Source organism: Suncus etruscus, chromosome 10, assembly GCF_024139225.1.
Source record: "Suncus etruscus isolate mSunEtr1 chromosome 10, mSunEtr1.pri.cur, whole genome shotgun sequence".
In the NCBI taxonomy this organism is placed as follows: Eukaryota; Metazoa; Chordata; class Mammalia; order Eulipotyphla; family Soricidae; genus Suncus; species Suncus etruscus.
The window spans coordinates 71148164-71165160 of NC_064857.1; the positions used below are offsets into that span (position 1 = coordinate 71148164).

The 16997-nt window shown below is 49.5% G+C and overlaps 1 protein-coding gene across 2 annotated transcripts in view; it reads right to left on the reverse strand.

Annotated features, from left to right (window-relative positions):
• The window catches only part of ZNF532 (zinc finger protein 532), an 83105-nt gene that overhangs the window by 12349 nt on the left and 53759 nt on the right, over positions 1-16997 (reverse strand). The window contains exons 4-7 of one of the 2 annotated variants that reach the window (XM_049782048.1): positions 12588-12769; positions 8216-8392; positions 3787-3949; positions 50-331 (exon numbers count right to left, since the gene is read on the reverse strand). In XM_049782048.1, coding sequence (XP_049638005.1) covers positions 50-331; positions 3787-3949; positions 8216-8392; positions 12588-12769 — 804 coding nt within the window. Of the gene's footprint in view, positions 1-21; positions 332-3786; positions 3950-8215; positions 8393-12587; positions 12770-16997 lie in introns of both variants that reach the window. The other variant, XM_049782047.1, reaches the window with a different exon arrangement.

Consider the following 16997-nt stretch of genomic DNA (forward strand, 5'->3'; position numbering starts at 1 on the left):
TGGAGGCCTGTTCCCACAGACAAATGGGGCTGAGACCAGGACCACCTACCTTTCCATGCTCCTTGCGCACATGTGAGATGTAGGCGTCCCTCTGCGTGAAAAGCCGGTCACAATCCCAGCAAGTCCACCCGGGGCTTGCCACTTTCTTGGGCTCCAGGGACCTCTTCACAGGTGACGGGGTCTTCTTCTCCGACTTGTCCTTCCCATTCAGGGCCCGGCTGTCATCTTTGTTCTGGTTGGTGGAGTTCTGGGTCGTCGGCTTGAGACTGAAAGGCAGGTTAATGCCCAGGTTTGGAGGCCCTTCGATGCTTTTCAAGGTCCCGTGCATAGACTGCATAAGAAGAGGGAGGGAGAGTGGGGTCATGGATCACGCTAGGAACACACGCGTGTACATGATAACCATATAGGACATTTAAAAAGAGTGCATACTGGGCCCACCAGAAAACAGAAGGAAGCCTGTTCGCTTGGCATGTGGCTGATGCTGTTTCTGTCCCCAGAAACCCATAGGGATTCCCTGAATCCCACCAGGAGTGAGCCCTGAGCAGAGACATGAGTAAGCCCTGAGTACCACTTGGTGTGACCCCCAAACTGAAAACAGATCCATGGAGTCAAAGAACTTGGTTTAGAAGAGCAAGGGGCTAGATGCAGGGGTCTCAAACTCAATTTACACCTGGGGGCCGCAGGAGGCAAAGTCGGGGTGATCCTTGAGTGCAAAGTCAGTAGTAAGCCTTGAACATTGGGGGGGTGACCCAAACAACTAAAATAAAACAAAACAAAAAAAGATTCCTCTAGGGCAGGGCCACAAAATGTTGTACGGAGGGCCGTTTGCGGCCCATGGGCCGAGAGTTTGAGACCCCTGGCCACTAGAGTGATAGCATAGGGGGAGGGAGTTTGCTTTGCACATGGCCAACCCAAGTTTGATTCCTGGCATCCCATAGGGTCCCCAGAACCTGTCAGTAGTAACCCGAGTGTGGCCAGTATGGCCCATAAACCAAAAATAAATAAATAAAATAAAAGTAGAACAAGTACAGTGGCCTTGGGGTCCATCTATTGGGGGGAATGGGAGTAGTAGTAGTGGCCGGCAGGCTAGAGCTTCCCGGCTGGGGTGTGACAGACTGTCTGGGAACATGGGACAGCCTAGTTTCCTGGGTCACAGAGGTGACATGGCATATGGGTCAGCCTTAGTGTCTCCTCTCCTGGGGACATGCAGGCTTCCACCCAGCTGTAGGGCCCTGATTTCCTCAAGGCAGCACCCCCAGGCTCATGACATTGCTGGCTCACTCTGTGTGCAGAGTGGGCTGACTGCTGAAGGGCGGATGTTCTTTGTAAAAAAACTGGGGGTGAGGGGGTGCAGCTCCAGCCTCCCCCAAGGTCTGAGGCCTGCCCCTCGGCCACCAGGCAGGACAGGCTGGGTGTGTCACTGGCACTTCTCCAAGACAAGTTTTACATTTGCTAGTGAGATAAGAGCAGCAGGAAACCAGAACAAAATCATCCAAATAAATGTCTCCTTTCCCGCCAGGCAGTTAGTTTTCATCACAGATAAGTTGGGAGAGAGCAAAATAGGAAGTCTCCTCAGTGAAGGTGACCTACTTTGCTACAGGAAGGAATCCTTTGAAAAGCAGTAAAAAAGGAGTCAGAGAGATAGCATGGAGGTAAGGTGTTTGCCTTGCATGCAGAAGGACAATGGTTTAGATCCTGGCATCCCATATGGTCCCCCGAGCCTGTCAGTAGCGATTTCTGAGTGTAAAGCCAGAGAGTAACCCGATGGCTTGCTGCCAGGTGTGACCCCCCCAAAAAATCAAATAAACAAACAAAAAAAGAAAAGCAGCAAAAAGTTTCTGCCTTGGGAGGGCTTTTCCCTTGTATGCAATCAATCTAGTCCACCTGGGTTCAATCCCCATCATCACATATGGTCTCCAAAGTCTGCCAGGAATAATAAGCCCCGGATGCTTATTTAGCCAGATGTACAGCCCCCAAAAGAAAGTTCATTCTGAATCAATGTGCTGTGGTCATGCAGAGCATTGAGCAACTTTCATGACTTCAATTTCCCTAACAGCTATGTAGTATTCCATCCTGTATGTCACATTGCATCTCAAGATGATTCAATATTCAGTGGAAAAAAAATTTAATTGAGAAACAAAAATGAAAAATAAAAGTGCAGAGAGTTGAACACATGGCAGCCCTGAGGGCTGAGTGGGGAAACCCCCTTCCTGTTCACATCCTCTAGTTCCTCCCCGGAACAAGACACTGAGGATGAACACAGGCCCCTGGATCCTGACCTCAGGGTACCTAGGAGGGAAGTCAAAGGGACCTGCACCAAAGTTCCGTAGACACAGCAGGTGGTCTTGTTCCATCCCCTCTCTGGGAGACCCACCAGCAGGCCCTGCCCAAAGGCCCACAAAGTGATCTTGCCATCCCCCACCCCCAACCCAGCCGTTCACTGTGGGCAAGGCTGGAGGAAACCTGGATCCTTTCTCTCAGCCCCCTTTCTCATATGTTGTCTTGAGAAAAAGAGAAAACCCAAAAAATGAGAGGAGCGAGAGAGGAAGCCACTGCACAGGGCCCTTTAGTGCTGCTCTGAGCGGAGTCAGCCCCGAGTCACACAGGACAAAACTGCTGACTGCTGAGCAAGGGGACAGACAGAGATCAGGGTACCCCCTTGCGAGGCTCTGACAGTGAGTGTCCTGAGCATTCACCCATCCAGCACCAACCCCGTGTTAAGAAGATCAAGAGGTTAGGTGGCAACTGCACATTAACTGCTTTGATAGGTAATGTGGGGGCTGGAGACGGGATAGGGAAGGGCACTGAGCACTGGTCTTGTATGTGGTGGGGTATGGGTTCGGTCCCCAGCGCCACCAGAATGACTACAGAGAACAGAGCCAGGACAGAACAGAATGGAGAGCGTGAACAAGGCTGAGTATAGCCACCACGCAAAAGAATAATCAGTAATTTTGAAGGAAAGACCATCATGTCTTAAATATACTGGCACAAATTAACAAATTCTGCCAGTCTCCACGGTTTCTAAATCCCATAAAACCCCTTAGGTTTCTCAAAATAAAGGGGGGGGGGGTAGGGTATCACAGCTATCAGACTGAAGAGGAGAAAAAAATAGAGCCGTAATGCTGGCTGGCTTATTCTTTTTTTTTTTTTTTTTTTTTTTTGATCATAGTAGTTTACATAGTGTTGACAATAATATTTTAGGTACGCTGGCTTATTCTTTTATGTATTCATTTTCGGGTTATTTGGGATACAACAGGCGGTGCTCTAGGCTCGCTCTTGGTGGAACTCTAGGGACCATAAGGGATGGTAGAGATTGAACCTAGGTCAACTGTGTGCAAATCAAAGGCCCTTCATTGTTAAAACTAGATCTCTGGTTCCAAGTTTGTGTGCGCGTGTGTGTGTTTTAAGGCCACATGACATGTGGCAGTGCTTAGGGGCTAACTCCTGGTTCTGCATGCAGGGATCACTCCCGACCGTGCTCAAGGGTACCAGAGATAGAACCTGGGTCAGTCACATGCAAAGCAAATGCTCTCCCTACTATATACTATAGAGCTCAGGCCTTAGCTTGCTCCTTTAAATCCCATACGGGCCTGGTTTCCAGCCCCGGTCACTGACCAGGTACATGCAAGGCTCAGGAGCAGAGACCACCTGGCCCAGTTCCATGTGGACACTTAACATGGCTGACCTATGACCAGTGCCATGCCCTCTTCCTTGACACTGGAATGCAAATCAGCAGCCAGCCCTGGTCTGGGAGAGGTCAGGAAGAGCTGGGAGAGATGCACACACCTTGATGTGATCCATCATAAGCTGCTTCTGTGCATAGAGGAGGGAGCAGTCAGGACACTTGAAAACCGACACCTTCTGGTTCTCGATGTGCTGGTCAAAGTGGCGGTATAGCAGCGTCTGCAGTGTGAACACCGTGTCGCACATGGAGCACTTGTAGATGATTCTAAAAGAGAAGAAAGGTCGGAGGCATCGACCAGCCTAGCCCTGGGAACTGCAGGGAAAGGCTCAGCTTGGCTGGAAGGCCAGATGAGCTGAGCTGGTGGACAATCATGGCGCACACAGGAACCAGGCCAGGAAAGCCCCCGCCCCAAGTCTCTCTCCTCAGCCGCTCTTCAAACGCCACTTGCACTGGAGACATTTTGGTTTGCTTCATTTTACCTGAGGGGGCTAAGATTTCTTTGTGACCCTGGTGACTTAAGGAGAAAACGGTGACACAAACCTATTGTGGGAATATGTGACATCATATAGAAATGTAGTTTATAATGAATTTTTGCTTTTGTTTTTGTCTTGAGATGTGGAAGGAAGGAACTGGGTCACACCTGACAGTGTTCAAGGACAGGAACTGCCAGGGACTGAGTCTAGCGCAGGCCACACAGCACCTTAATGCCATACTGTCTCTCAGCCTGCTTCCTGACTCTCTAAAACAATAAGCACACGGGTCAGGGTAGCATGCAGAGTGTGGGAACTGACTGAATCTGGGAGCACTGGTGCTGCAAGTTGACACTTGTGGTATTGAAATAGTATATGCCGGGGCCGGAGAGATAGCATGGAGGTAAGGTGTTTGCCTTTCATGCAGAAGGTCATCGGTTCGAATCCCGGCGTCCCATATGGTCCCCTGTGCCTGCCAGGAGCAATTTCTGAGCATGGAGCCAGGAGTAACCCCTGAGCACTGCCAGGTGTGACCCAAAAACCACAAAAAAAAAAAAAAAAAAAAAAAAAAAATAGTATATGCCTAAAACGCAACTACCAATTTTGTAAACCAAGGTTCTTGAACTAAGTAATAAATATTTTTTTTAAAATGAGCACCCAGGGGCCGGGCGAGGTGGCGCTAGAGGTAAGGTGTCTGCCTTGCAAGCGCTAGGCAAGGAAGGACCACAGTTCAATCCACTGGCGTCCCATATGCCCCCCAAAGCCAGGGGCAATTTCTGAGCACTTAGCCAGGAGTAACCCCTGAACATCAAACGGGTGTGGCCCGAAAAACCAAAAAAAAAAATAAAATAAAATAAAATAAAATGAGCACCCAGGGGCTGCAGTGATAGTACAATAAAAAGCATTTGCCTTGCATATGACAGACCCAGATTAAAACCCCAGCATCCCACAGGGTGCCCTGATCCTGCCAGGAGTGATTCCTAAGTGCAGTCAGGAATAAGCCCCGAGTACAGCCCAGTAGGGCCCCCAAACAGAAAACAAACAGATTAGCACGCAGCAGTAAGAAAAATAGAAAACTGAGCTAGGAATCTGCACCCAGGGGAGAGGTTTCTTCAGAAGGGTGTTGAGAGCTCAGAGCTGTGCGCAGGCTTCAGTGAAGGGGTCCGGGATCAAGGCCCAGCACTGCAAAAGCAACCAACCTGGGAATGGCCCTGAGCAGTACCAGGTGGGACTGTAAAATAAAACCAAATAAAAACTGTTGCAAGACTTTTTATTTTCTTTCAAACTCCCAAGCAAAAACACTGAGAACCTCACAGTCAGGGGGCCAGCATGCAGGGACAGAGAACAGGCGAGCCCTGTCAGGGGAGACGGGTGCCAGCCCCAGACCCCACCCTAGCCAAGCCCAGGAAGCTCATCCCAACAGAGGCCTCGGGACAGGGAGGAGAGACAGACACCGGGCAGACCTGACAAGGGGCTGCTCCACTGTGCAGGCACAAGTTGGCCCTAGCTCCCCATCACTCTCACACCTTCTCCAGAAATACCCCAACACAGAGACTCAGGCTGATGTTCTGGCCCTCAAAAGACCTTCTCTGAGCAAGAAAGGCCCAAAGCAGTAGCAGCAGAACTTGCTGTTCACCAGATGCAGCGAAAAGGTAAACAGACACAGAAGTCCTATAACATCTAGTGATTGTTGGGATCTGAATTCTGAATGAGGGACGCCATTTTATAAAAGCCACATGGCAGGCTTTGTAGGTTTTGAGCAGGGAGAAACACCATTTTGTAAGGACCACATGGTGTGAGCCACATGCTGGGGCTTCAGAATCCTATTTCCATAGACCCCCACCTCAATCTACCTGGCCATACTAGGTGGACTATCAGGGAAGGACAAGGGAGCAGTAGGAAGGTACCCTAGACAAGAGCCAATTATTTTAAGGATCATCAGAAAGCTGGAACCTCCCTATATAATCCTCATCATGACCTTGGGTGGGGCTCATCTCCTTCAGGGGATGGATGGCCCCTGTGCTGGCCAGGTCAGGGAATCTTGATGGCAGATGGGGAATCTTAATGGCAGATGGATTAAAATGTTAAAACTTTATTCCAGTTGTGTGGTCTCTTCCTTCTACTCTGGACCCTACAGTGATAGGTACTCAAGATGACCCAGATCACCCAAAGATCCTCAGGGCCAAAGGACAGCAGGGTGGGAAGGGCGCTTGCCTTGGCTGGGGTCAATCCAGGCTCATTCTCAGCACCTCACAGGGTCCCTCTAAGCTTTGGTAGTAATAGTTTCTTCCTCATTCTTATTTTTTTTTCCAATAATTTTGGGCCATCCCTGCTGGTGCTCAGGGATCATTACTGGCATGGTTTGGGGAACCATATGGGTGCCTGGGATCAAGTCCAAGTGGGCTTCGCACATGGGCAAGTGGCCAAGCCACTGTGCTCTCTCTAGCCCCCATCGCTTCCTTCTAAGGATCTGTGACATGCAGAGTAAAGTAGCCACTCTACTGAAATCCCATGTTATCAGAGTTTTTGTCAGATAAGAGCCACTTATTTCTATGCTGTTTGTTTTGGTTTGGGGATTTACAATACAGTGGTATTAGAGGTGACGAGAACTGACCTTGGGTCTTACTTATGCAGAGCCTGCCCAGCCCTAGTCTATGTGTTTTGCCAACATTCCCCCGAAGCAGTGCTAAGTGTAAGCCAACCAGCCCCGGCACTGACATCACTTTCTTCTCCCGATACTTCCTATCTATGGTACGAAAGCTGCCTCACAGGATGGTTCTAACCCACTCCTACACCAACTGGTAAAAAGATCCCAACTGCAAGCATGTGACCTAACTCGGAGCACTGTAGGGGGAGTAAAGAGAGTCAGGGAGGGCTGGTACAGCTTCAACACAGATGTTTCCCACACTTCCTCCAGCTCACCCTCCCCCGACACCAGCACCTTGGGGACGAGTCAGGGGTCAGGGGCATGAATGTGGGCAGCCCCCCAAGCCTTCTGCGCTAGTCCTACCTCATTAAGTCAACATCGATCTAACAACAATGGAGACCAAAAAGGGGCCCAGAGCAGAACAAGCCTGAGTCAGGAAAAGGAAATTTCCTTTCTTGACTTCAGCTATTAAGTGATCAACCAGGATTCCTGAAATTTAAAAATCTCAGATTTTATTTTTTAAATGTCACCACTGGATTTTTAGTAATAGGAAATAGCAAACAGGAAGAAGCTATGGAGAAACTGAAAGATGGGGCCTGATTTGGGGTATTTCATCATTTCTTCCTACTTGTTGGCCCCCATTAGTCTCTTTGAAGCTACTTGATAAAATCACATTAAGAACAAAACTTGGGGCCGGAACAACAGTAGAACATATAGGTAAGGCACTTGCCTTGCACTTGACCAACCTGTGTTTGATCCCTGGCACCCCATATGGTCCCCCAAACACCATCAAAGTGAATCCCTAAGAGCTCAGATACTGGAGAAAGTCCTGAGCACCACTGGGTGCAGCCCTAAAATCAAACCAAAAAAACCAAGAGCCACAGGACATGAGATGCAAGCATAAGAGACAGTATTGTTGGCCACAGCCCTCGACTGGATCCTTGGTAGTACATAAAATGCCAACGGGTCACTCCTGAGCAGAGCCAGGAAAAGCCCTGAATCTGGTGTGCCCCCCCTCCACCATAAACCCAGACATGGACCAGAGAATAGCACAGCGGGAAGGCGCTTGCCTTGCACATGGCTGACCCAGATTCAATCTCCAGCAGATCCCATATAATCCCAAACATCACCAGGAGCGATCCCTGAGCAGAGGCAGGTGTAAGCCCTGAACATTGCCAGATGTGGCCAGAAAAGAAAACAAAACCCAGACAAATATTTTACTATCATTTGTTCAGCAAAACAGATGCCAGAGCACAAGGCACCGGCAACAGTTGTGAGCAGGACAGAACAGGACCTCGCCAGGTCAGGCTGAAGAGCCTGCTGACTCCCAAGGAGACCCTCTCATCCCCCAAACTTGCTGGCTTGAAGGGTGCTGAGAGCACAGACAGGCCAGGGAAGGCTGGGCTGACTTACTTGGGCTCTCCGATCTTGATGCCAGGATGCTGCGTGTACGCGTGGGAGTGGGTGCTCGGGGCAGACTTAAACGCCATGGGGCAGATGGGGCACTTGTAGAAGACTTCACAGTGAGACCCTTGGATGTGCGACTTCAGAGCGGCCACATCCGAGTACACGACGTTGCAATGCACACACCTGCCAGGACACAAATGTAGGGGGCGTGAAAAGGACACTGGCTACGAGCCACTGTGGGCCTGATCAGGACACTGGTACATCAACCATCCTGATCCCTGCAGGGGCCAATGACCACAGGGACGTGTGTCTTTTGTCTTTTGTCCCTATTTAGAACATGTCAAGTTTTATGTCACTGAGATCATCGAGAAGAAAAGAAAGACTCACAAGGTCTGTTTGATGTTTGGGGGTCGGGGTGTGCTTGTTTGTTTGTTTAAGCATCTTTCTGTGGTGAGAGTAGAGGTTGGTGTGCACCCTGCTCAAGGTCAGGGGCAGAGTAGGTGAACAACATGCTTAAGAATCTACTACAGGGGCCTGCGAGGTGGTGCTAGAGGTAAGGCCTTGCAAGCGCTAGCCAAGGAAGGACCGCAGTTCGATCCCCTGGCGTCCCATATGGTCCCCCCATGCCAGGGGCAATTTCTGAGCGCTTAGCCAGGAGTAACCCCTGAGCAAAAAACGGGTGTGCCCCCCCCCCCAAAAAAAAAAAAGAATCTACTACAGGGGCCGGAGAGATAGCATGGAGGTAAGGTGTTTGCCTTTCATGCAGGACGGTGGTTCAAATCCCGGCATCCCATACGGTCCCCTGAGCCTGCCAGGAGCGATTTGTGAGTGTAGAGCCAGGAGTAACCCCTGAGTAACCCCAGCTGTGACCCGGAAACCAAAAAAAAAAAAAAAAAAAAAAGAATCCACTACAGGGCTGGAGAGATAGGGCATTTACCTTGCACGTGGACAACCCAGGATAGACCTAGGTTTAATTCCCACCACCCAAATGGTCCCCCAAGCCTGCCAGGGGCAATTTCTGAGCACAGAGCCTGGAGCAAACTCTGCGTGCCACTGGGTGTAGCCAAAAAATAAATAAAGAATACACTATAGGGGGCTGGAGGGTAGCATAGCAGGAAAGGCATTAGCCTTGTACTCAGCAAGCTGGGTTCAAACCATGTCATCCATATTATCCCTCAAGCCTGCCAGGAGTGATTTCTGAGTGCAGAACCAAGAATAACTCCTGAGTGCCACCAGGTGTAGCCAAAAAAAAAAAAAAAAGGCAAAACAAAAAGAATACACTATGGGACCACAAAGATAATATAGCAGGGAGGACATTTGCCTTGCATATTACTGACCCAGGTTCAATCCATGGCACCTCCTAAAATCCTCTGAGCACCACCAGGAGTAACCCTTAAGTATAGAGCCAGGAATAACCCTGACCACAAGATGTGACCCAAAACAAAACAACCCAACCAAAGAATACACTATGATGAAAAATATTTCATTCTTTGAAAGATAAGAAAAAAGGGGGGGGGGGACCCCAACTCAACGAGATACCCATCCCATCCTCCCTGGGGTCCGGAAGAAACTTGGGAACTCCATGCAATTCTCCTGTCTCTGTTCCCCAGCAAAGGCTTTCACGAGCTTCCGATTCCACCTTTCAACAAAGGCAGCCACCAGGCATGTCCTGGGTACACTCATCCAAAGCATCCCTGCCAGGTAGCTCTGAAAGGCAAGGGCAAGTCCTTCAGACAATGCTTACCAGAGCACCTGAGAGTGACCCCAAGATACTTCTTCCACCTGGCTGAAGGGACAAAGCCACACTGGAAAGATGATGAGCCCACAAGGAGAAAGGCGCCCATATAGGTACCATGGACCGATCTGCCAGTGCTTAAGGACACCAAGGACAGTTAAGGCATCCAGTCTATTGAGTGAACGGCAGTCAAGAACCAGCAGCATCAGCAAAATGCTGCCTGCTTTGTATCTATAGTCTCTCTATATATATATAATATTGAACCCAGGACTACATGCCTTCCCATGGCACCTCAGGCCGGTGAATTTCCATCTCTCTCTCTGAAACCCTTGGCCAGTGGCAGCTACAGGCTTAGGAATAAAAAGGATACTTTCTCTCCCCCCCCCTCTCTTGGATGGGCAGTCACTACAAGTTGGCATCCCTGGGTGGGTTCTTGGCCCCACCCAGAAGCTGGACCTCATGGACCCCGTGAGCCTTGCAGCTTCAGGACCTGGCAGCTTCGGGCCTTTGAAGCCAAACAGCTGTCAAGCAGCAGGGCAGACTTGCAGCTTATTGCAGTAACCTGCAGAGCCTGGCAACCTGGTAGATTAATTACTGCAGTAACTACAGCCTGGCAGGACCTGTGGGAAATGGCAGTGATTCTAACACCCAAAGAAGCCAGAAACCTGATGGAGCAGGGAGATGACGGGCAGGTTGAGTCCAGGTTCAAGTTAAAGAACAAACTGTAAAGCACCAAGAACAGAGCCAAGAGGGGAGGCCTACTAAGCAGGCCATGGGGTGCCAATACCCCACATGTCAGGCCTGACCCATATTTGAAACAGCAGTGGTGAGGGGAAATTCAAGAAACATTTTTTTCTCATCGTTAACAGAGAACACATACTGAACATAAGGATATACAAACAAAGACAGGAGGAGTTGGAGTGGTAATAGCACAGTGGGTGGGGCACTGGCTTTGAACAGTCAACCTGGGTTTGATTCTCAGCAACCCCACAGGACTCCTTGAATCCTGTCAGGAGTAGTCCCTGAGCGCAGAGCCAGGAGGAAGTCCTGAGGACCACTGGGTGTGGCCCAAATGTCCAAACAAAAGTACATATGGGCATATTATTGTTACAGTCTTTCTAGGTCTAAGGAGGAAACCGACACTAATCTTAAGAATTTCAGCAGGAATCAAAGCACCAAATCGGAGCCTCTCTGAATGGGGGGAAAGGCTTGGCAGTTCCGGGAGTGCCGCTCCTGCTCTAACTCACAAGAGGCTGGCGGAAGCAGAATCACATACTTCTGGTTTCCTCTGTTCCTTCAACTCCAGTGTGCTTTTATTTCAGGCAAAAACTAAACTAAAAACTAAATTAAAAGACCACCACTTGGAAAACGGTGCAAACCAGCATTCTCCAATTAGACAAAGAAGCCAGCACCGAGTTTCAAATCCTGCAGCGAGAATCAAAGACTCCGAGAACACTGGGCTGGACTTGGCACATGCAGGGTACCTTTACCCACTGACTTTCCTCCTGGGTGCCTGGAGCCCGCAAGGAGAGCTTCCAGCTTTATTACAAAACAGCTTGCTTACAAGCCAGGTCAGGCAGCACCAACATTTCATGGACAGGGCTCCAAGGCACAGACAAGATGCAGGGCCCAAACTCAATTGTTACTGGACGATCCTAACTTGGTACCACAGAACCCAGTCTCCAGAGCTCAGGTCTTCCTTGATAGCTGTTCCCACCCCCAGGGAGATTTTGAGCTCTCAAGTTCAGAAGGGTGAGAAAATAATGTAAAATTCACCCTGGCATTTATAAGAACTGACGGGCACTTCTGGGGAAGCTAAAAACGTCACAGCCTTGGATCAACTGAAATTCAGGCAGACAGTAAGCTGTACTTTCCTATGCCAACAGCGAGGAAAACCAACCAACACTGAGCATTAGCAAGTGCAAGACAGGGGGCGCCCAGAGCACCCAACATGTCCATAGCCAAGGGCCACAAGACACAGCGTTACCTCTACTAGCAGAGACTGGATTAGGAGCAGTGATGCAGAGGCCCAGTGGCTCTGGTCTGGCTCAGAACTGGGGGTACGGGCAGTGGGAAGGGGAGGCTATCCAGGCCACAAAGCGGGAGATGAAGTTTGCCACTCTGAGACTGGGAGCCCAACAGGAGGTTGACCAAATGTCAGAAGAAACACAGCAAGAGACTTCCAGAAGGAAAAAAAAAAAGAAACTTTCAGAGGTGAGAGGGGTCCCAATGGCAAAGTGCAGAGGTGAGGGAAAGAGCCTGGAGCCCAGAAGGGGAGGAAGGAGGAGCCAGAGGCAGGAACTAGGGGCCACAGAGAGAGAATGAGTGATGCCTAAGAAGGCCATGCACGAAAGCAAGAGGTGGAGGGACATGCCGCGGGGTCCCTCATCTTAATAAAAGGGTAGGAGAGCATCCTGGCAGGAACACAGGAACACAAAAAGTACAAGACAGAGAGACTGAAGGTTGCAAAAGGCAAGTGTGGAGAGAGGAGATATAATGGGACTGATGTGGGTTGAAGGGAGGAACCAGTCAGAGCAGAAGGCTGGGCCCACGACAGGCTCCGACGGGTGGCCAGACTCTGCCCAGGGCCTCCCGGGGGATTTGAGCAGTGGGTGGTACCAGTGGGGAATGCTGGATACTGACCGGAAGCCGACTCTCCTCGTGTAGTGCAGGCAGTTCTTGGTGACATGAGTCTGGAAGTGCACCGATCTGCAAATGGCCCCACATTCGGGGCAGGTGTAGGGAGACTTGTGCTGATGGATTCTCTGGTGGGAGGCGAAGCTGCACTGGTTAGGGAGCAACATCTGGCAGACAGTGCAAGTCTTCTAGACAAACCAAAGGGGGGAGACAGGGTTGGTCCTAGGAAGTATCGTTTAAGACGTAAAAGAAGCCTAGTTAGAACTCACAGTCAGCAAACAGGGACCCGTTCAAATGCTGCCACCATAGACTGACTCTTTTTTAGTTTTTTTTTTTTTTTGGGGGGGGGGGGTTTGGTTTTTGGGCCACACCCGGTAACGCTCAGGGGTTACTCCTGGCTATGTGCTCAGAAGTCGCTCCTGGCTTGGGGGACCATATGGGAAACCGGGGGATCGAACCGTGGTTCATCCAAGGCTAGCGCAGGCAAGGCAGGCACCTTACCTCTAGCGCCACCGCCCGGCCCCTCTTTTTTAGTTTTGTTTTTCTGTTTTTTGGGTCACACCTGGCGGCGCTCTGAAGTTACATCTGGCTCTGCGCTCCGGGCAGGCTCGGTGGGGTGGGGGTGGGGGACCAGATGGGATGCTGGGAATCAAACCCGGGTCGGTCCCAGGTTGGCTGAGTGCAAGTGCAAAGTGCAAACCCTACTGCTGTGCTATGGCTCCAGGCCCTACCGACCAAATCTTAACTAGCGCCCACAGATAAAGCAAACTGGAGAGTTCAGGTCAGAGAGAACACCTCGAGGAGGGCACTTGCCTGACATTGGCCAACCTGAGTTTGAGGTTTGATCCCCGGTATTCCATATGGTCCCCCAAGCACAACTGGGAATGAACCCTGAGTACTTCCAGGTGTGCTCCGCCCCCCACCCAAAACAAGAAAATGTTCAATTGTGCAACAGAAAATTCCTTAGCCTAAGATCTACGATGTGTCCTGTGTGCTCGGATACCTGAGAACCAGTCTGCATACCCTGTGCTAGGTGTGCTGGGGTTCATCCCACAGGATAGAGCAAAGGGGTTGGATATTAGGCTTGGGCAATGCCGCTCTGGGCACACCTAACTGCATGGTGCTAGGCAATGGGGGGGGGGGGGGGGGGAGAGTCAATGGGTATCCATCAAGACAGTACCCGTAGTCCCACGCCTCCACCAAAATGAACACAACTGTCTTCCAAGTGAAACCGACAGGGACCAGCCCAGTTGCTATTTTCCTCCTCTGTAGTCTCAAGGGGTCACACATCAAACCTGAGATAGAGGACCCCAAAAGATCGGATACAGCCATCAGGCACAGTCTCTATGGCAGCGGAATTGTATTTAAGCAGATAAACTGACCAGAGCGTGATTGACCATTAGGGCTGATGAACTCGAGGTCAGATCCATATACTTGCGGCATCAAATTGGAATTGTACAGAGCTTAAAAATCTGATTTCACAGGCAGTGAAGTGAGGAAGGAAACCCTCTCAGGAAGCCACTCTGCGGAGCTGACCACTCGGTAAAGACTGAAGCAAACCATTTTTACTCACCCGCATGCCTGGAAGCATAAAAATGGCCTCATTTTGGTATTGGCAATACCAAAAACCTTCAATATAAACTGAGAACTTTCTACTCCCCTAAAATAACTCTGACACAGTAGTTGATATAAAATGTGCTTTGCAATATTTGGATATTTGTGTTAAAAATGGGCATCTACCACCTTCTGAAATACACAATTTGTTGAAAAGCAATTCATGAAAGTCTCAAAATACAGAGCCTGGTTATGAAAAAAAAATAATCATATTGACAATGAAGTAAGAAAAAAATTATTTTAATATTTCATTTTCTCAGCATTTGAATCCTGTCCCTAAATTATTAGTCTTCGAATCAACTTAAAGAAATAAATAAAAAAAAACAAGAAACTCACTTGAGAACTTTTCTTGGTTTTCTCCCAAAAGGACTAAAATATAAATTTCATCTCATAAAACATTTATTACAATCACAAAATAAGAACATGACAGGCAGCTTTGATGAGGTCATTTAGCATTATTAAAAAAATACATTCCTTTTCTAATAACATATATTCCCAAAGATTATAAACAAGCCGTGACAAGGAAACAAGTGGGAAGATGTGTTAAATATAAGACCCTGATCACACCCAGGCGCAGCCAAGGGGGAATATGTCTCTTTGAACTGGAGTTTTCTTCTTCTATCAGCTTCATCATGTTCTCATTAACCCCAGGCAGAGAATTACAATGTCTGAATTTCCACAGCCCCCTAAAATACCTTACTAAGAAATATAACAACTATGTTCAGTGCTGAGCTCAGTAATATCTTTCCTCTTCTCTCTCTCTCCACTCCTCCCTCCCTCCCTCCTTCCCTCTCCACCACTAAGAGGAAACTACTCTTTTTTGCTTTGTTTTGTTTTGTTGGGCCATACTCAGCGGCAGTAAGGGGTTACTCCTCGCTCTACCCTCAGATATCACTCCTGGCAGGCTCAGGAGATCATATGGGATGTCAGGAATCGAACTCAGGTGAGTCCTTGGTCAGCAGTGTGCAAAGCAAATGCCATACCACTGTGCTATCACTCTTTCTTTTCTATGCTGGACTCAATACTCAGTCTCTCTCCTGGCCCCTCCTCTCCACGCTCTCTCTCCCTCCCCACCCTTCGTACATTAATTAAGACATCCTGCCTGTTGGGGCTAGAGCAATAGCACAGCTGTAGGGAGGGGCACCGGGTTCAAGGCCTGGTACTCCATGGCCAGTATCCACCCCAAGTGAGGGTATCAAAAACATTACCTCTAATTTACAGACCAAGAAAGGTGTCATGAAATTCAGAAACTCACCAAGGGCCCATAGTGAGACAGAATTCAAACTGTGAGGAAGCAGATTTGGTGGCTCACAGGGACAAGCGAGGCATCGAAACTGGGGCAGCTTAGGGGAGTCTAATACGACATTACAGTGGGGAGGGCGCTTGCCTTGAACATGGTCGACCTAGGTAGGATCGCTAGAACACCTTAGCTCCGCCAAGCACCTCTAAGAGTAATCCCTGAGCAGAGAGCCAGGAACTCAAAAGAAAAATGGGGAGGCAAACAAAACCCTCAGGCAGCTCAAAGCAATCTTCAAAGCACCCTCCAGTCACCAATATACTTTAATGACAGAAAGAGACAAAAGCAAAAGAAGAATCTGAAAGCCATGAGCTCAAGTGTAGTGTTTTTTTTTGTTTGTTTGTTTTTTTTGTTTTTTTTTTTTTTTGTGGTTTTTGGGTCACACCCGGCAGTGCTCAGGGGTTATTCCTGGCTCCAGGCTCAGAAATTGCTCCTGGCAGGCATGGGGGACCATATGGGGCGCCGGAATTCGAACCGATGACCTCCTGCATGAAAGGCAAACGCCTTACCTCCATGCTATCTCTCCGGCCCCTCAAGTGTAGTGTTGTCCAAAAGAAGATGAAGGAGGCAGCTCTGGTTTCTCTTTTGTTTTGTGGACGGACCACACCCAGCTGGGCTCAGGGGTTATTCCTGGGGGTGCCTTGGGGACCCTATGGGATGCTGGGGTTGAACCCAGGTGGGCAGCATAGAAGGCCAGCGCCTTCCCTCCCTACTCAAGCTTGAAGAAAGCAGTTCCTAAGTCACCTTCCACCATGCTCCCAGGTCACAGAGCCCAGTGCTCCCAAGCTCTCCCCTCTGGGACTGAGTATGCTATGGGAGCATGCAGAAGTAACTAAGGACATGTTTGGTGGAAGAATTCTGGTCCTAACAAGCAATTCAAACATATCAAAATTAAGGACAGCAACAGCACCCCAACCATTAGGGGGTGTCTTTCCAATAGAGGCAAAGTCCCGAGATTCATCTGAGAGAACCGAGGATGCTTGATGTCTACTACACCCCTTCCCATACGGAGTGCCCCTTGATGACCAGTAGCCCAAGCCCTTCATGATTCCTGGGGCTGGGGAGACATGCTGTCCCCTCACCTCTGCTTCAGGACTGTCTGTCCTCCCATGCCTGTTTCTCTCTGGCCCTCCGGGCTGCCTTTCAGTGGCCGAAGAGGGCAAGCAGATTGTGGTGGTGAGGGGCAGGAACCCGCCTTGCTCCCTACCTAGCACATGTACTCATGCTGGAAGAGGGATTGTGGGCCCTGGTTCTGCTGGCTGGTCCTGTTTTAGGTGGTAGATCTTCTCCTCCTTCCTAGGATCGGGCCTAGATTCATTTCCATAGTCCAAGGGGGAAGGGCCCTACGAGTCTCTCTGATGTTTAGGGGCTCTGGACACAGGATAGGGGCATGTCTAAGCACGCAGGCAGGCTAGGACTTCTCGCTTGTTCTTAATTTAAAAGCTCAATTATGCCTTTGAAACCCTTAACTTTGACTAAACACGCTGAGGCCACTTACTGCAAGC